The 20,543-nt window shown below is 41.4% G+C and overlaps 1 protein-coding gene across 1 annotated transcript in view; it reads left to right on the top strand.

Moving 5' to 3' along the window:
* The first annotated feature begins 2,907 nt into the window (after positions 1-2,907).
* Positions 2,908-20,543, top strand: part of LOC126386754 (guanine nucleotide-binding protein G(i) subunit alpha-2-like) — a 75,427-nt gene continuing 57,791 nt past the window's right edge. Inside the window, exon 1 of the mRNA XM_050039315.1 lies at positions 2,908-3,706. Coding sequence (XP_049895272.1) covers positions 3,589-3,706 — 118 coding nt within the window. The 5' untranslated portion in view covers positions 2,908-3,588. The remainder of the gene's footprint in view (positions 3,707-20,543) is intronic.

The following is a 20,543-nucleotide window of genomic DNA, read 5'->3' as shown; positions in this document are numbered from 1 at the left end:
AGTGTACTTCAATCTCTTGCGTAGATCGTGTGAGTGAATAAGCAGAATGATAACAGCTTTAGACGAACCACTAAGGTTTTGTTAGCTCTACGAAGTATATAACCTGAATTTTTAGGCAAATATTTTTCAGCAATAAAAAGACACTGTGATTATATTTGATTTAATATATTTGATATGTATTATATTTCACAAATGCATATAATTTCACCTAAATGAACAGTGTTGCTTTTTTGGCAAAATGCAAATGGTTTTAACATGAATAAGACTAGGGGCGGCACGGTGGTGTGGTGGTTAGCACTGTCGCCTCACAGCAAGAGGGTTCCCGGTTCGATCCCGGGTGTGGGAGCCCCTCTGTGCGGAGTTTGCATGTTCTCCCCGTGTCAGTCTGGGTTCTCTCCGGGCACTCCAGCTTCCTCCCACAGTCCAAAGACATGCAGATTGGGGATTAGGTTAACTGATTACTCTAAATTGTCCGTAGGTGTGAATGTGAGCGTGAGTGGTTGTCTGCCCCCGCGACCCCCAAGAGGATGAAGCGGCCAGAAGATGAATGAATGAATGAATAAGACTAAGAAAATAGTTTATGAAAAGGGAGGGTCAGCACTCAGTCCACAAGGTGACACTATAGAGCTGTGGTAGGCATTGTCAATGGAGGTATGACCACCATGCAGTGTAACAATGTTGGGTTTTTATAGAGCATCTGCTTAAAGTGTAAATTATCCAGCCTGTATTGGGACTATTTGGAGTCTTAGTTTGCCTTCATATTGTCAGAGGCAAATATTGTACATTTTTACATAAACATATATAACTAACAGTTATAGTTACAAAGGATTTTGCGGTTTAAAATTATTTCAAGATCAAATATATCATAAATCATACATCATGAAGTATAAGGTCCAGTGAACATTTGGGGTTTACTTGACCTTATACTTCATCCTGCTTAACTTAAGCCTGTTGCCCTCATTCATGTACACTGTTTTTTGCCATTCAGTGGTAGTAAGATCACAATATACTAATCCATGGAAAAAACAAGATGGCAGCCATCTCTGCCAAGTCAGTCAGTCAACCACGACACAAAAGTGGACAAGGTACAAAACCTGATCACATTTAATGGTTGAAACTTGTTTATTTATGATTAATATCATTTATAGTTTGATATGGTATACAAACATTACCAATTTTAGCAACAGTAACAAGCGAAGACACTGTTAATCGGAAAGTATTTGTCTGGAGACATTGGGACTTTATTGTTGTCTCATTTTAGGACATTAGGACATAATTATCATTGACATTGTTTCATTTCTTATATTTATCACGTCCTACTAATCCAATAAAATAAAGTTAATTAGTTAGTAGCAGTTTATTTCGAGCATGTAAATAGCAAATAAACAAAATAGTCATACCATGGTGGACAAACATAAAGAAAAAAACAGGTTACTAAAGGAAGCATGAAAACTGAAAACAACATATAATGATGATTTACATGTCCAAAAAGGAGTGGGAGGAAGTACACATTTATTAATTCCCACCCTTTCTCCCTATATTAATAATAGTCAATTATGTAGCTCCCCATCACTATAAGGTTGTACAATGATTTATTCTCCTAGACCTATTCTAATATATTATATTAATTACCAATAATATTTGTCTTACAGCATGATAGATAATTACAAAAATAGTTAGAAAATAGAAATTCATACACATATATACCCACTGTCAACATGTGCAGTAATTTAAATTGTGCAATAACCTTATTTTACCTTTACTGTATATATTCTCTTTATTATCTATTTTAATGCCACTGTATCTGTGTATATTTGATTTAGGTTACTACATATATATTTTTGTAAATAATCTTGTTTAGGTTACTATAGGATATATATTTTTGTAAATAATCTTGTTTAGGTTACTATATTTTGTAAATGTTGTTAGATTTTCTTATATTTTCACTTAACATTGCCCTATACGATATATCTTTCTACTCTTGTAAGGAGCACCTGTAACGCCAACAATTTCCCCCCGGGGATCAATGAAGTATTTCTGATTCTGATTCTGATATACACCTCATATATATTCAAAAACAATCTCATCTTTATATCCTTATCCAGTCATGACAGATGTGTTTTGCTTTGTCAAATTATGTATATACACACAAACTATGCACAATTACACAAGCTATGTATAAACACAGACTATGTATATATACATACTCACACATACACATATGGCAATAAATAAATGAATAAATAAAGAGTTGATAGACAAACACCTTCTTCATTCTTGTACCTTTTGAAAATAATATCTTCATACCTCTTTTTAAACTGGTTTATGATTGGATATTTCTTGAGCTCCACATTTACACGGTTCCATAGTTTCACTCCACAGAAATAAAAAACCCTTTTCTTGTCAAACGCACAGTCTTGAAAGTGAAATTTCCCCTTAAGTTATAACCCTCTTGCCTTTCAGTGAATCATTTCTTAATATTTCCTGGTAGTAAATTGTTTTTTTGCTTTAAATATTATTGGTACTGTCTGTGCTTCCACAAGATCTTTACATTTTAAGAGTTTTGACTGTAAGAATAATGAATTTGCATGATCCCTACATCCTGTCCCATGAATGATCTGAATTGCTTTCTTTTGCAAGATAATTAATGGATGAATTGTACTTTAAGTAAGTAATACAGGTATGGAAGAGCCAGTGAACAGTATAGACTGTGATTTGACTATTCTCATCTCAGCTGGGGAATCATATAAACCCTGGATTTTGCCACTGGGGGCAGTAATTCATATGAAATCCCAGGCAGTTCCTGAAAGAAACAGCATCCCATCTTTGACTACATTTCCCATGAAGCACCGGGAGTGGGCGTTTTTTCTCCTGGTGAAGGTTGGCCCTGCTGCTGTTGAGTTGGGAGGTGACGGCGCTGTCTCGCTGTTTGTCGGGCGGAGGGGGACTTCACGGCTGCTACGGGTGTGGCTTCAAACGTGATAAATCTCAACACGGGGAAAGAATGCGTAACGGCAAAAAGGATTAAAACAAAAAGAGAGATAAAGCAGCAAAGATAAATAGCATCTGAAAAGTGTGTGCGGTAGCTTCACTGGCAGTAGGAATCCGTATGCTCGGTTTTTCAACAGCTGGAATACTTTTTTTGTGTGAGCTGAACTTCGTGGACCGTTTTCGTGTGTTTTAACCTGTTCTGATGCTTTACCGTAGGAGCTACCGAATTAGCTAAAAGTCACGTCCACAAAAAGTTACTCACGCTTTGTTTTCGGCCGCTGGACAACTTCTCCACTTCTCGTAAAGACACCACCGATGCTGTCCAACTGACTGAGCAACCAACGTCTGTTTGGGAATTTTAAACGTTAGAAATCCAAGTTCACAAACCCACGAGGAAATCTATGACTGTCGCTCCGTCTCGCGGATGAACGGACTCCGTCACGTTTGTCGCCACTCATCAAAAAGGGAAGTCGCCTTACTCAACTTTTGAACCCTTGTTTTTTAAATACGGGTCTGCCGGACTCCGTCGTTGATATTATTTTTTCCCAGGTGATATTTTCCCACTAAGCAGCAGTCCTGAAGCGCGCACTAGGAACCATGGGTTGTACAGTTAGTCAGGAAGATAAAGCCGCGGCCGAGAGGTCTAAAATGATTGATAAAAATCTGAGAGAAGATGGAGAGAAGGCGGCGAGAGAAGTGAAACTGCTGCTGCTGGGTGAGTAGACTGTCACACCGCTTAAGACTGACTTGCAAAAGTGCCACATTACAGACGAATTGTGCAACAGCACGAAACCCTTGGCCAATTGTGCAAATATGACACAGGAGCACAACAGAGAAGAAGTCCATTTAGCTAATGCTATTAATAGTAACACATGTCTCTTAAAACTGTGGCCTTCATTCACATCCACACTATTGAAGTGTTTTTTCTCCACACCAGAACACTTGGTTTCACCCACCTCCTGAGGAGACAAACGTGGCAGCAGTTGTGCCACCAGATATGTAGTTAGTGTGAGTGCAGCCCTGTAAACTTGACCTGCCACTGTCCCAAGTTAAGATGTTAAAAAGCAGCATTTCCTGCTGCACTTTGCCTTCATTTCAGCCTCTGCTTATAAGGGTTTGGGGTTGAAACAGCACTCTGGAGCACATGTCCCAGTCCACCAGAGGATCTGTTAAATACAAAACCCATGGGTGCTGAGTGAGAGATCAGAGCAGTGTCTGGTTTCTTTTGACAGGGCAGTCAAAATAGGCAGTCTTGCATATTTGTGGTGGTTTCCTCCCATCAGGACTGAACTGAGGGGTCAGACATGGCAGGGTCTGGGTGATCATGAGTGGGCTGCTGTTTGGATAGAGGGTGAACAGAGGCATACATATACACAACAACTGGCTGAAAATACTGCAGTGCATTGAAGACAGAATGACACTTCCCCAGGCTCTTAAGTATCTGACTGCTTCCTTTGACTGGCTTTATGAATGCTGCATACAGCTAATGGATACATTGCTATTGTCTGCAAAGTCTTTTAATACTGAAGCCGTGCTGGTGGCGTGCCTGTTGGTTTTTATTTCCCACGTCAAGGCTGTAACTATAGTGTATATCGGGATACACACATTCCCTTCAATATTCAAATATGCTCAAAATGCATGGTGTACTGATTTAAAAGGCAATTTCAGTGTCAACTGATAGGCTGTTATGCTAAATTCCTGTCAGTAGCTACAGCTAGCACACATTAATTGGACACACATCCACCCAGCAACAAAAATTGGTGCTTACAGACAGTTAATGTCTTTATTACATTATTTGTGAAGTCTAAGTAAAGTGTCAGTCAATTATGTTGCATTGCATGTGTTATTTGAGACAGCAGTTGCTTTTACCTATGGCATATTTATATAGTAAACTGTATAGATGTACGTGAGTTTGACAAATGAAATAGGAAATGAGTTTTCTGCAGATTTGGTCCCCCCCAGTGTTGACTTCATGGCTATGGCTTTGACCCACATGCTCACCCATTTTAGACGATCCTATATTGTTTTCTAGCACCTGCTTTTTTCATGGAGCAAGGATCCACTAAGCTTTAAACCTTTGTTTTGTAACTCAGACATGTGGAAAGAAAGGGCCAGTCTGACTGGCTGCCTAATCAATGCTTGGTGTGAATTAAAAGTTGAAACCAGTACATTCCTGCATCAGCAATGTGTTTGAGCTCATGCTCATTGATTTACACTTCAGAAGCTACTCCACTTATTACCTCAAGAGAATCAATGTAGTTTTGAGTGAGTCATTTTGTTAGAATAGACCTGATTTTATTGAAAACACCTCGCTGAACATATGCTCAGATTCAAATCGATATTGATCCTGTGCGCAGAGAAATCTCAGGCAAACTTGAATTACACTTGAAATATTATCATTGTTATTCCGCAGGACTCTCAAGTGTACTCTTTCCTTTCTATAGCCTGTATAAATCGGACGTAATTGGGTTATTTTGTTAACCCATTAAGTGACAGGTTGGTGATCACAGAATCACAGAATTGATTGTCACCCTCTTTCCTGACAGAAAACAGAAAATTCAGTTTAAATTGATAGGGAGGACCGTGTTTTTCTCTCCTGGGTCTTTGAAGAGACGGCTGGTTGTTAAGTTGTGCCCCTGGTTAGAAGGCTAATTACATGCTCTGCTCTGTACAGCAGGTCTCATATCAGTAATTACCATCCGGTGCAGTGTGTAGGGGTTGAGAGGAATTATAGGAGAGGTCTGAATCTGAACCGAGGGTTTGTGAATTTGTGCGTAAAGACTCACGTCATGCGAGTAAGACTTTTCCCTTCACTTGTGCATTTTGAGGGGAAAAAAAAGTGTCACGGCATGCAAAGGCTGTTTATACACAAACCTGCAATTTCTTGTGGAGAAATTCTGGTCTTGGAAAAGTTCAAGTTAAATTTTCTGAAGGGTAAATGCAGTTGTGCATAAATTAACAAAATTTGATCCGTACGGTTGATTTCGTTCTCCCCTACAATGTCTACATGTTTTTCTTTTTAAGTTAAAGACAGTGTTTCAGTCTAATTGCATTATTCTTTCTTGGAAGATGTAATCTATTATATAAAAGATGCTTTGTTGCAGTTTGTAGTTGTAGCATGATCCATCTATTGAGAGCAGTATGTGTGATGGAGGTGTGACATCCTTCCAGAGGTGCTACATCACGCCTCCAGGTATGCTTTTTCAGCACTCCCATCTGATGCCATGGTATCTCTTGGAACAGCTGAGAAAAGTCTCCCTGCTTCCTATATGGCCACACCAGTAAGTGGTCTGTGAAGCCCAGCTTGTAAATTGTGATCCAATGTCCCTCCTAAAGCAAACTCAAGAGACCCTTGAGATGAGGTGAGGGGGTTCAGGATGAAGGATGCCTTGTTTCTACTCAAATGATGGATCTCTTTTTGAATCAGCTCTGAATCAACGCCTTCCCTCAACAAGCAGAGGAAGTCTAACCACAAAAAGCTTAAACAAAATGTTTGCACTTTTATATTTTACCTGATGTAAACAAATAAATTCAATTAGGTATTCCCTTCATGACTACTTTTCTCTAATTATGCCTCACCAAAAAGAAGGCTGTGTCAGGTTGTTTTGTCTTGTTAGTTGTCCCCCAGAGAAAGCCATTAGTTAATGTAGCAGCAAGGACTTCATACCGTTGAGGCTTAAGCTTTCATTAACAGGAAGCACTCATTCACAGGCATCCCCGCTGATTCTGGTCTTTGATTGGCATTTAATCTCCTCCCTGTCCACAGCAAGAATTTCTCTGCTCACTTCAGTTGATTTTCTCTATTCTTTGGCTTACTAACCTTTTTTTCTTTCTTTCAGCTCAGCACAAATGAAAAGTTCCTTTTTGGCAGCATGCTCTGCTTAAACTGTGAGAACAGCAGCCTAGTAGTAGGAAATATCTCTGCATGATTCAGCACACACACACACACACACACACACACAGTCTTCTATGTTAATTGTATTGTACATAAACACATTGGCTTAGAGGCTTGATAGGCAGTGCTGTTATGTAAATACTCTGGCGTGGTGAATGCATGCATGCTGCCTCTGGGCACAGCAGAAAGCCACATTTGCCTATAACACAAATATATAGACACGGTACTAAAACCGTCTTCGATGTGTGCGCTCATTAAAGAAGCGTGCCTCACATGTCTGTAGTGGAATACTCCCCTCTCCCCCCACAGCTGTCAGCGTGACAGGATCGAGGCGATAAATGATGGAAAATAAAGACAGTTTTATCGGGCTGCGGTGAAAAGATGCTGATCGCGTTCTTAGCGGAAAAACAACTTGGTCTATTTTAAGTCTTAATAACAAGTGATATGGCAGCACTGTCATTCGTGTCCATTGAGGATAGTGGACGTGTTGTTCTTTTATGACATGATATACAAGACGGCACTGCAGTACACATTATAGGCTCCTTTTATGACTTGGTCGTCGCTTCAGTGTTGAATTGGCTTGGATTCCATTACATATCCCCCCGTGGTCACTGCAGTAAGGCTGCTGCCACATGTAACAATGTAAGGCTGACATACTGTTTAGCCTGCAGCTGGTTTAATTTGTGATCAAAGCATCAAATGGTTAACCTAAAATGAAGGCAGCATTGCTCATGCCATGAAGCGGGGAATGTGCTGTTGATGTTTTCAGGCTAAGAATATAACATCTGTGTGTGGATGTAAACACAAGCTTGTATAACTCTAACATGGTCACCATGACTGTTTTTACATTAAGACAGAGGTCATTTTTATGAACCGACATTGATTTAGTTTTTTTTAAACCACAGACGACAGAAAGAACACATGATATGAAACCAGTCATACTCTCTTCCTCTTTTTAATGTGGTCTCTGCAGTGTGCGTGAGGATGCTCCCTCATTAATCTGCATACTTTGCTAAAGCCTTGGTCAGGAAGTAGGGAGATGGACTCCCAGTGAACGCTGACGCAGTTATTGGATGATGTGAGCTCCGACGAAAAAAATCAGGATAGATAGAGCCTACCTAGATAGTGGATATTATGGTAAACTATGAGTGTGTTATACAGATTTCAAAAAGATCTAAAGGTGCTGTAAATCTGTATCTGGGAGATGAAGATATGTGCTGTTCATACCAGCAGCATTAGGTGTGTGTAATAGTAGGAACTGTCTCGCGTTTTCCTGAGTTTATATTTTGTTGTGGATCATTTAAAGAGGCAACAGATAGGATTTTTTTTTTTAGCTTGGTGCCACCTAGCGTCAGTGGTGTTGTGTCGCACTGTCACAACGACTAAATTGACTGTGGGGATCAGAGATAATCAATAAAATGTAGGCTGTAAAGCCACCGGTATACCTTATATGTAGAATGAGAAGGGGTGTGGACACTCTAAAATAAATAAATAAATGAGTAAAGAGACAGAGGAACAATTATCAGATTTATCTGAAGAAAAAACAAATAGTAATGCAAATAATTATACCAGAATGCACAGTACCAGTACAAACAACTCACAGTAAATTATACCAATATGCACATGTAAACAGTCCCAGTTCTAGAATAAACGGTACCGTATGGAAACAAGGCGGTCGGTTGGAGCTCAAACTGAATGGGAAACAAAATTCAGTGTTCACTTAGCTGGGCGTAACTTGGCTGGGCGATGTCCGTCGATAGCTGCCTCCATGAGAACAGAACAGAAGGAAGGGGGGGGTGTATCACTGTCCGAGGGCTGCCGTAGAATGGCAACGAGGATGTCAGCCGACCAACAATTGCTACCCGGTCCCTGGTTTCGGCGATTTGCGATGCTGGCCAGCTAGGAGTTAACTAGCATCCAGTACAGTACAGTCCTCTCTCATCTAGCTAACATTTAGCCGTGTTACTTACTGATCCATTAGAAAGAAAGCTAGCTGGACATCGGTTTTGAAGTCTCTTTGGTTCACGGAGCTCCCTCCATCTCTTGAACGCCTGACTGAGGTTTACTCTTGTTTTTCCTCTTCTTTTATCACTTTTAGCTCTTCTTTGCCCCCTCAGACAGAGGAGCTCATTTTCTTTTGCTAGGCCGTTTTTCACTTGTCTCCAAACTTTGTCCGTCTGTCATTGTGCTCGTGACTCACTATCTCAAGCCCAACTCCTCATAAGGACTTGCTCCAGTCCCTGATTGGCTGGCCAACCAATTTCACAATACATGATGCGTTTCCTGCCGTAAAGCAGATTTTTTCCGCAAAATTTTGGCACCGGTGGCAGAAGCTTATTGCACAGCTACTAAGTAACCTATGTAAACGCTGATAGTCTGATTTTACTGTGGCCACTACCCTGTTCAACCCACATTATTTTCATAATGCTATATTTAGGAAAATATGCTATCTGTTGCCTCTTAAACCCATATACACACTACTCTCCCCTTTATCATTTTGCATGAGCCTTATGAGAATAATGCACATATTTCTATTCTTATTTTATAGAAAATATTAGCTGTGTTAGAGAGACAGTTCACTCCATATTCAAAAATTCACATATTTCCTGTTACCTGGAGTGCTGTTTATCAACTTCTCTAATGTTCTGTCTAACGTCCGTCAAATCTGACATTGCAGTGCAGCATTAAAAGTACTTAGATTTGGGAGTTGCAACCTTTTTTTCCTTATTTTTGTAATATATTTTGTCTGAAACTGATTAGTACGACAACCATATATTCATTTTCCTGGAAGTGTTTATCTTGTCTTGCAGTTACTGTCACATGACCTGATCTTTCACCACAGTGGTCATCAGATAAACTAATAAATAAATAAATAATTGGAGGTTATCTTTTTCCATAATGGTCCTTTAAAGGCTCAGACACTAATGTAATTCATAACGCCGTCTTTCAAACATAATCCGAGACATTTGACGGAGGTACATTAAAGAAGATGGAAATCTATTTGGCACAGAGTGAGCTTTAAATATGAACACACACACACACATATCACTCTTTTAACTGAGTACAGTTTGTCCCTTTGAGAATTTATTTTTATAATTTATGTTTGTGTTGTGTGTATTTTATTTCCTTGTTGCAATGAAAGGCCACAGTCAACACCTCAGGGTGACATTTTAGCTGCCTTAATTTTATTAGCCTATAAGCAGTGTCACACATCTTCAAAGGCAGTTTGCTCCTGTGGGTTTCAGGAGAGCAAACAGTTACCTTCGTTTCTCTTTAACGCTTTCATTAGGTAACTTTCTCCGAGCTTAGCACTGCAGACACAGTATTGATTAGAAGGAGAGGGCCTCTATCGACTAGCCCAGCCACTGCTACCATTTGTGAAAGCCATCAATCCGAACAGAGCTGAGCTGGGAAACCTGAGCTATAGCTACTGTGGCAGCATGGTTAGAGACGCAGAGAGCCCAGGTCTCTCTGGTCTGATCCCGTTATTATCTCTTTGCCAGTTGGTGATTAGAGGTGTTTGACTGGTCTGCAAAACTCTGGAAAGCTGCTCCTGTCAGGCCCAATTTCTTTTCAATTTTCTTTCATCTCTCTTTAGGTTAAAGGGGCGCGATGATCAGAAGCACACTGAAGAAGTAAAACATCACGAGTCAAATTGTTTAAATGCAGTATTTGTCCAAAAACGCCAAGCAGCACATTGAAGTCCAAAGTCTCTCCAGCACAGTCACCTGTTTACCGTAGATAGTCATGTTTGATGACTACACAAGGTGACATGTTCTACTGCTGGCCAGCCCATGCGGTCAGTGCTGCATAGACACTGAGTTCCTCCCTCTTATTAAAGTCAGTGTCTGAGTTTTAGTGGGTGTCAGGTGTAATTACAGTTGGCTGATTATAGAGACCTGGGTTTCTCTGGAGAAACCGAGTCAGACTGACCTGTTCCACAAACAGCTCTACGTCTCAGTGCCCGCTCTGGCAGCAAAGCACACTTTCACAGTCCCCCAAGAAATCTCATCTGAACATCAGCTACTTAGCGGCTGCATTGTAACTGATATTTACAAGGAGCACTATTGGCAAAAATGTGCCAATTCTGTGAGATTTATCAAATGAGCTGCTGCCCTATGTCTTTTGGGTGACTTGACCGTGTTTACTCAACAGTCTGCACCACAGTGCTGCCCAATTAGCCGTATGACGCACTGGATAGCAGATCTGTGTGTGTGTATGTGAAGGGGCAGAATATCCTGCAATTACAGGGAGAGCTCCTAAGATAAAGCCTGCTCCTGCAGACTGTGTGTCTCAGTGTGAGTCCACAGGGACAAAGCTCCACTATCCTTTCTGCTCTGGAAATACTGATAGCGTACACACAGCTCCTATGTCTTTGCTTTACATTATTCCTGCTGTTTGAATATTTTAATGAGGAAAGGCAATATGTGGCCTTTTTCGTGCGTGTCTCTCGAGATGTGGGAGTAGTAACTGTCTTGAGTGCAGCCCTCAGGATTCACCTTGGTTCTGGTCCCCACAGGGTGTGAAGATGCTTGACACAGGGGCAGATCACAAGTCTTATTCTCTGTGCGCACCCTTAATGTGTGTAGGAGGAGGAAGTAGATACTGCAGCATGTAGACCTGCAGACAGGCGTGCACAGACACAGGAACTGTTGCAAAATGCAAAGCTCTCTTAGTGAAGAGACAGAAGGGAAAAAGGCGCAGATGCAGAATGTTCAAATGAGTTTTCTTGATGTCTTTTTTTTTAAATGGTCAGTTCAGCCAAATTTACAGAAAAAGTACTCAGTTAATCATAAGGGTGGCCAGCCATGCAGATATAATTTGGCTTAAGCTGCTGAGTTTTTCAGATCTTTTCCACTGAGACTTCTAGAGCCAGCCCAGCACACTGAATGGCATTTCCTTTTTGCTGCTCAAAGTGCTGAACCTGATTCGTTTAATTTATTTTTCTAGAATATATGTAATTCTGGTTATTTTGGACAACTGGTACACAACCCTTTTTATGCAAGATATTTACTACCATTTACTGCAAGTTTTTTTTTTTTAAAAATGCTGCAAACTGTTGACTGTTGACAAAGGTGGCGAGGAGGTGAGAACTGAAGATTATCCCAAGAAACTGGGATGTTGTTTGTTGTTAGACATGCTTTTGACGAGCATTGTAAATGTTATCTTTCAGCGATGTTAGCACCACAAACAAAGTATGCGTTCATCTGCTGTGTATTGGTCGGGCTGCAGAATACAGTTGGCTGATATGTAAAAATGTTCCAACCGGCCACTTTCAGCCTCGCATCTGGTGACTGCCAGTATATTCGCACATGTGTGTGTTTGCAGCACCCTGCTAAAACCCCACCCTCCGTGAGCTCCTACACAGTCAGAAACACTGCCTCTGAGTGGTCTTCAAATCAGAAACACAGCCTCTGATTAGTTGACAGACTCACCCCAAATAATCACAAAAGGCATTCAGTGTCAGATTTATCATGATGGAGTCATTTTAAGACATCACAGTTCAAGGCTGGGTTACAAATCTTCTGAAAGCGATTGCATCGGAGTAGAGCGACAGTTATCTTCTGGGCAGAAAACAAAAAGTCTCTTGTATGCTGCATTCCAGAGATACTTAATTTTTATAACGTTGTGTTGTATATGACCTCATCACAGTTAGCTTTTGTAGTGTTCAGTATGTCAGCTCTTTCTCATCAGTCTTGTTCAATGCATGGTGGTTGGAGAGACTTGCACATGCAGCTAGAAAAGCTCCACCTCAGCAATACAGTGTGCAGTTTATTTTCAGATAACGTTACATTAGACATAACATTTATTTTTCACTTGACCGTCATGCCTGATTATACAACAGTTAGTTCCGGCCCTGCAATCTGATTGGTCGTGAGCACGGTTATTTCACTGTGTATGTATCACTCCGCCTCACAGCTGATTGCAATCAACAATCAAATCAAAACTGACGGTTAGTGTCGGTTAGGCCAGCAGTTGCGTTATAGGCTAATTAATTCATCCACTGTCAAACAGCCAAAAATATGGATTTATTTCCTAAAATAAGTTTTGAATTGAACTATGAATGGTCATCAGAGGAAGATGAGGGAGAGGAGAAGCTGAATCCATCTGAGCACACATCCAGGTTTGTCAGTGTTTCATCAGCGGAGCTCAATGACTTTGAGAAAAGCAACATACTGTCAGATCAGAAGGCAGAGTCGGCTGTGCCTGTGAAGCGACAGTCCACCATGCAGTCACCACAGACTTATTTCACCGGCTGCACAATTAATGGTAATGTGCAGATAAATGTGTATAAAGAGTAAGTGCCTGGCGCACCATGTCTGCGTTACATAGCAACGGTGACAGCGGAGTCCTGAGGGAACTATTTTTGTTGGCGGAAGACAAATAAAATGCTTAAATTATCTATTTTGTCCTCATTTTTCAACATTTCTTAATCAGCCTTGCTTATTTAACTGTTGAACTGTTGCCTGCGGCCTCGTGCCTATGACCGAATCACAGCCATGATGATATACGAGTATAACATCACTCCCTCTCATGTGATATTGCTTAATTGTCATACATGAGACGTTCCATTTGCCTAAACACAAAGTTCACTTGTCCCGGGCAAATGTTAACGGCGAGCCCTGACTCCCCGCCATCTCTCTCTGCTGCACGCTGAGCAGCGGCTCTCACTTGTTCTTTAGAGGAACACCATTGAATTAGCATAATAAAATGACAAAAATTGCCCACCCAAAAACAACTGGCGATTTACTCTACCAGTTGCAGGTAGGCGATATATCCGTCCAGTTGCCCAACTTCCTTGCAGAACTGTTAGTAGTGGAGGTCTGAAACTTGGGTGAATAATTCCAAATTTATCCGCATTGCTAGATACCACTGGCAGCCAAAGAGAAAATGTCCTTTTTTTGTATTTTGGATTAACTGACCTGCTCATGCACATCAGTGACAATTCTGTCTTTCTTCCATATTTTGCCCCAGGACCACAAAAACCTTTCTTTTCCAGTTTTAACCCAGACTTGATTGACATTCTGTAAAGTCCATACAGTGCTCCCTGTAGTGCTGCTTATTTTCCTTGGTTCCCGAAAAAACACAATTCACTACTCAAGTTCACGACCCCCCCATAGCATCACCAGAAATGTCAAAGTTCCCCTTTTTATTTTGCTTACATTTCCAAGTGTCCTTGGGGAGCGGGGACTGGGGGGGTGGGGGCTTTCTTTGTCTGACCATGTCATTAAACGCACATACAGCAAACCATTATCCCCTCTCTCCCCTCCCACAATCCATTTCCTTCTTCTTGCCATTATAGGAAATGAGCTCACTCCACTTCCCCTCCATCCACAGCGGGTTATCCTGTCATTTTTCTGTACTGGAAGGTCTGGTACTCCTGGGCTTCCCTCGGGGGCCGGCCTGCACTCTCAGCTTTGGGCTTGTATGGATGTTGAAACCAGCTAAAGTACACTGACACAGCCCAATGTCAAGATGTTACCCACAGAAAGAATATAGCTGAAGTTGTGACTCTTTGGTACATTTTATACCAGAAATCTTGGAGGAGAGGTGGGCAGCACTTGGGTGTAGGGCGAGGTGAGGATAAAAAGAGGAGAAAGAGAGGATGACTTTAATAGGAAACAAAATCCTAGCAGAAACGGTTATGAGATAATAAGTAAGGATGGAAGCAGAGGGTGGGCCACAGTTTGTATTTAACCAAGTGGAAGATTGAACATGTCTGCATGATCAGCAGGGAGGCTTCGCTTAACCACAAATATCACTGCTGAGCTTGTTCGCAGTGCAGCCACGGTTTGATCCTCTCAGTCCTTTCATCTCTCCTGTAGTATTGTTCAGATGTGTTTTTAGGTGGAGGACTTGGAAGGACGAGCAAAAAGAGCGCAGAAAGGGAAATAAAGGCAGACTCTTTCCGGCGAGCTCCATCAGAGATTTTATCTTGAAAAATGTTGTCAACAGGTCTCCTGTGTTTTGTAGCGAGTGACAGTGTGCCGCTGCAGAGTTGTGAAATGGTGATGTAGTGAAGCTGTCAGGAAGCAGACAGCCGAGGGAGGGGGAGGTCGCTCTCCCAGAGGTCCAGGAAGCGGTGGAACTGCTTGTAATCTCTCCCCCCAGCGTGCCCTTCTTCACTTCTGTAAAGTTTTCCAGTATCAGATTTAGTTTTAGTCAGGACCTCACTTGATCTGTCACACTCCGCTGGCTTTCATCTGCCTCTGGCTTCTGTTGGTGTTCATCTGAGTGGGGAAAGAGCATGGAGTGAGGTGCCTAACATAACTTGAGCAGTGGGGGCCCATGTGAAGGTGATAGATGGTGGGAATAGTTTAGATGTCACACTGGGTGAGGGTATGTTTTTCCCCCCAGGGGGCTCAGGGTGATAATGTTGAGACAGCTGCACTGTGAAGACTGTAATTGAGAGGTCAATTTGTTGCAGTAGAACAGCCTGTCCTCAGCTCTCTGCTGTCTGACAACCAGACAATTACAATCCATAAACTTCATTTGAATCTCTGATCCAGTCAAAATGTCTCACTCTGAGCTTTTGTCTATAATTGGGCCTGTATTCTCCAATCATGTTCTCTCTATAAAACCTGTACTAAACTTAAAGCCTTGCTCTGAATTTAGATTTTAAAGTCACTATTATTCATACTGCATAATTTCTATTTAAATCTCAGTGAGCCCAGCCCTAAATGGGGTTAACAGCAGACATTTATTAGGTAACTGAGATGAAATCATACTGTTGCCTTGCCCGTGTGGTTTGAGTTTCTGAAAAGGCACGAGATGTTACTCTAACACTGTGTCAGCTTCACAATATTGCTCATATACTGGATATCATATCACTGGATCACTGCAGTCACATTCGAGCATTTTATGATGATTGTATCGATCGGAAGCAGTGCACTGTTACGCCCCTACGAGCAGTTGTAAGTTGTATCACATCCGTGCCCTTTTGCAGGCCACCTGGACAGGCAGTTGTTTGCACTGAAGCCCGGCGTGCTGCCTGAGTGTATTTTTCTTATTTCTCAAGTTACACCTACGGCTGAATGACCTCAGCAATATTAATGGCACCAAGAGTAGGTGCTGCGAAATCGATTCATGCCAAAAAATTAGACTTGGGTATTGAAGGAAATGTATTTCTTTGTGACAAATTACTTGGTACATCAAAAACACTGTGTTCACCTTCCAGAACCAATAAGAGCTTCTCTCTGTTCTACAAATTATGATCCTCCGTGGGTACAAGCAATTTCACGGTTATCAAATAAGAATGGCAGACATGGAGAAGAAATTGAGTCCATAACCATCTCTTTTAGCTCATTTTCATCATTGGATTTCCCCTTATCCCTGAATATTTTTTTAAATTAAAAAAGTTAATAAGGTTTGTTGTGTTTAACATTAAACTTGAGTAAGCTGTTATGTCACATATTAAATAGACCAGACATCACTCAAAGCATGTTTGGATCTCTCTGTCTCTTTCCTCTCTCTCTCTCTTTCTTACCATTTTTGATCATAGTTGTTAACTAAGTCGCAGATGGGATTGATGTCATTTCCTGTTTCTGCCTGTCACCCCCCTCCTCATCTGTCACTTCCTCTTTCAGCTGGCTGCATGTAAAAGAGAAGTAGATGCGTGTCTTTTGTTCGGCTGGCGGAGGAAACCAGCACACCCATCCTGTGTCAGTTGCCTGCTCTAATCCTCAGACTGTAGGCACCACTGCCTGCCAAACTCTGCAACACAAAACAATGAAGCCCTTAAACAGGCCAGATTTAAAGCTTTTTTTGTTGCAATTAAAAACTTATAAAGAAAAAGAATAGGAGCCACCCTTCTTTTTCCCTCTCCATTTTTTATCTGAGAGTGACAGCAGTATTAACAAAACTCACGTGTCAGTGTGTGAATGTCAAAATGCAACTGGCAAACTGCACAGCGAGGATAAAATTGTGAAAATGACATATGCTACACACCCCTTAATTGACCAATAGGTGTGTCTGCTCACAATGAGTGGAGTTTAAAAAAAGTGTTAGCTGTGATGCTTTTGGGACTGTTGTAACTCATATTTTAGACGTAGTACTTGCTCACACATTGTTATTTGCTTTAACACACCCCTCAAGCTAAGAAAGATTTTTGGAAAGAATGTAGCAGAGCCATAAAATACATTATGTTTTGGTGTGTTGTTTTGTTTTCCACCCCATAAAAAACAACCCTTAAAGCAGCAGGGCACAATGGAGAAATGTGTGTGAGACCCCATACCAAGCTCTCTAACTCAAAAAAACTTACCCTTGGCAACACAGACTGGGTTGTGTCACATGTAATTTGTGTGTGTGTGTGCATGCGTGTTACGGAGGGCTTTCGTGTGGTGTATAATTTGGCATGTGGAAGGCAGGCAGAGTTTCCCTCAAATACGATGCACGAACTAGACTTCAACTTAAAAACCAGTTCAAAAAAACATTCCCTTGAGGGAATATGATTAGTAGGCAGAGAGTTTAAAATAAAATCACATATTAAGACGCAATAAAGACAACAACAATAGAGCCATTTACTACATAGCTATAGATTATACTCTGTCGCTCTGACACATTAAGTGCCTCTGTGATGAAAAGGTGATTTATTAGTTTTGCATGTCAAAGCATGCTGCTGCAGTGTCTCCTCCCCGCAGACATTCTGCATGTGGGGACAATATACAACAGCTGCAGGTGTATGTTTTAAAGGCAGGTGGTTTAAATGACTTTTAAATGAAACTCAGTAAGCAAAAAAGCAAAACAAGACATGGATGGCGTTCTGATGTGTTGTACAGTACTATGTAACATTACAAATAACATACAGTGTATAAATAAATTGCTGTGTCCGTTTTTAAAATCCTTTGCAATGGGTGCGCCGCATATTAACGCAACATTAAAGATGCCAGCAACGTGACAAGGCGCAGAGCATCCATTTTGTGTTGAGCGTTGCACGTTTGGCGTTTTTCCTTCTTTTTTCTGAGCACCAAGAGTTGAAAAATGTTCATCTTAATGTAAAACGCTGCGCTTGTCATTGTCACTTCACCCTTTGTTCAATCACAGTGGAGGAAGGGCAGGACAAATACCACAAAGACCTACTGTCACATCTTACTTGGTCAAATGCTGAACAAAATATTTGTTTCTTCTCATGGTCCCACATAAATTGGCGGGTCCGCCCTCTCTCCCGACGTGCTTCAGCCGTCCCTTAAACCGGAGCAAAGGCCTGAGCAAGTACTCTGTATTCTACGTTGTGCTGACATTTTTACTTCCACGGATGTTTCGTATCATAGCAACCAGACGCAACCAAAGCATCTCAGCTAAAAAAACCAACAATACGCTCCCAAAGTGCTCTCAAGTGCTCTCAGCTGGGTGTTTCCTGATGAGCGCTTGGTGCATCAGCTTGGAAAAAACGCTTTGGTGGACATGGGGCCCAAAGTGAAAAATTAACGTCAGCAGCACAATCACATTTCAATCAAATGTTGGCGACAACATTTCCGCCACAACGCTAGCTAACACATACACACACAAGCAACACCTGGCTATTATTAGCTAATTTTGGCTGAAGTGAGATGGGGTGAGGGTTTAAGAAGAAAGGCATTTAGCTTTTATCACCTGAGTTTTCATCTTGAGGGGAATGGAGAGACAACGCTGACTCAGCTCCTGCCTTTCAGTGGCTCCCTCATTGACAGGGATTATGTCCTCCAGGAAGACTTTAATCAGACCTGCTGGCAACCTGGGAGCTGCTTTCACTTTGCTGCTGCTGCTGTATATATATATAGTGTATGTGTGTGTGAGTGTCATGAGGCAGGAACAACAGTTCATCTTTCAGCTTTTTTATGGTCACTGAAATGTATGTACAGGCCTGAGATGTGAACATATACTACGTGTGTGTGTGCGCGTGCCTAAAGGGGAAGGAAAGCACCTTATATCACTGATGGTGGTGTAAATAACTCATCCTAAGGCTAAGTACCACCCTGGCTCCCCTGTGTTTTACTCTGTTCAGTGTTTAGCATCGATGCTCTAACATTAGCAATGACTCGGAGGTAAAGACAACATAACAGTAGGAAACTCCCAGGGGAAATCAGTTTATTGGTTCCTTTCCAACGGGGTTAATTTCCATGAAATGATCTCACCAGTAATGTTAAACACTGTGTTAACAGGCCAATTGATACAAGAGTTTTCTCTCTGACTTCTGATACACTACGGAGCAGAGTCAGTCGGACTATTTTCATTGGAGCTTAAGAATTAGAATATAAAAATAAGATTATCTGCTTTAGGCTGTAAATCCCTTTAAAAAGGACAAACTGTTCCTCAATCCTCACTTTTACATCATCCCTTCTAAATTCTATTTTCATGTCGACTCTGGATATTACACGAGTGTAGCGTTTTCCACTTAAATAACTCAAAGTGCAACAACTGTGCCAATGGCTCGAGGAGCTGTGTGCCTTCCATTCCTAGCGCAGTTGCCGAATGTTGGAGAGCCGGAGGTAAGGAAAACTAATAAGTAGAGCATATGATGGTCTCATCCACATTATTAAGAATTCCTTCCCACACACAGGGGAGTTCATTTTGGTTCAAGTGATGCTTGTGTCTGTGTAATCATTGTAATTACACTCTGACAAAAGGAAAACAACAACAACAGCCAAGGAGATATCAGTGAGTGTGTGCCCACCATTTGTTGAGTGCCCGATGTTGTAGAGAAAGAAAGTGAGCCACGGAATAAGTGTTTGACAGAGCCACACTTCTCTCAACTGCAAACATAAACAATCACAGTAGTTGACTTACCAGGAGTATTTGAGGTAGCTCTGAAGCGAGGCATGGCCTGAAGCGCATGTTCATAAAAATCATGATAGCACACAACACAGTCCGTTTTTATGACCCTTTATTTCTGACCTTTGAACCTTTGGGACAGCACCTGTAGCTACAGTGAAGAATGGCCGGATAATGATAAGGCACAGTGACAGGATACAGCAGAATGAGAAAGTAGAGAGATTGCACTGGAGTAGAGGTGATAGTCAGAGAAAGAAACTCACTTTGTTTGCCTCTGTGAGTTCATTGTTAAGGACTGTGTTTCTTCATTTTTGTGTCTGGTGTCTGGATACTTGATTCTATTGTAGCTCTTTCCCTGCTACTCTGTTCACTTAAACATTGTACTTAAAACAATTCTTGGGTACATTAACTTTTCCTCTACACTACATTTCTGAAGGAACTATTTAGGGCTGCCCCCTGAAAGTCAAAGATTTGAATCATTAGTCAGAGACCTTTTTTTGTCAGTCAGTGTGCAGTGTACTTCTAGAGACATTTTTGGTACCCAGATGTAGCAGCAGAACGAGCACTCCTTGCTTTTATGCTGCCCACCAGTACAGGCAGCTGTGGACTAGAGCTTAGATCGGGCCTAAAAAATCCAGCCCGGCCCGGCCCGAGCCCGTGCACGTTATGTCCGGGACCGGCCTGGCCCGTCCAATTAACTGTAATTATGGGCCCGAGCCAGATTTAAACCCGACATTTTTCAATAAGTTGGCTGTTATAATTAAGAGTATTAAACCACAAGTCTTGTTATTTGAATGACAGAAACATAGGATCTTAATGAATGGTGCAACACGGAAGCATGATTATGTAATAAAACAGGTGTTTATTTTAGGAACCAGGTGGTGAAGGGCTGTGCGCGCACAATGTT

This window comes from Epinephelus moara, chromosome 24 (assembly GCF_006386435.1).
Source record: "Epinephelus moara isolate mb chromosome 24, YSFRI_EMoa_1.0, whole genome shotgun sequence".
Lineage (NCBI taxonomy): Eukaryota > Metazoa > Chordata > Actinopteri > Perciformes > Serranidae > Epinephelus > Epinephelus moara.
This window is presented reverse-complemented; position numbering and strand designations above follow the sequence as displayed.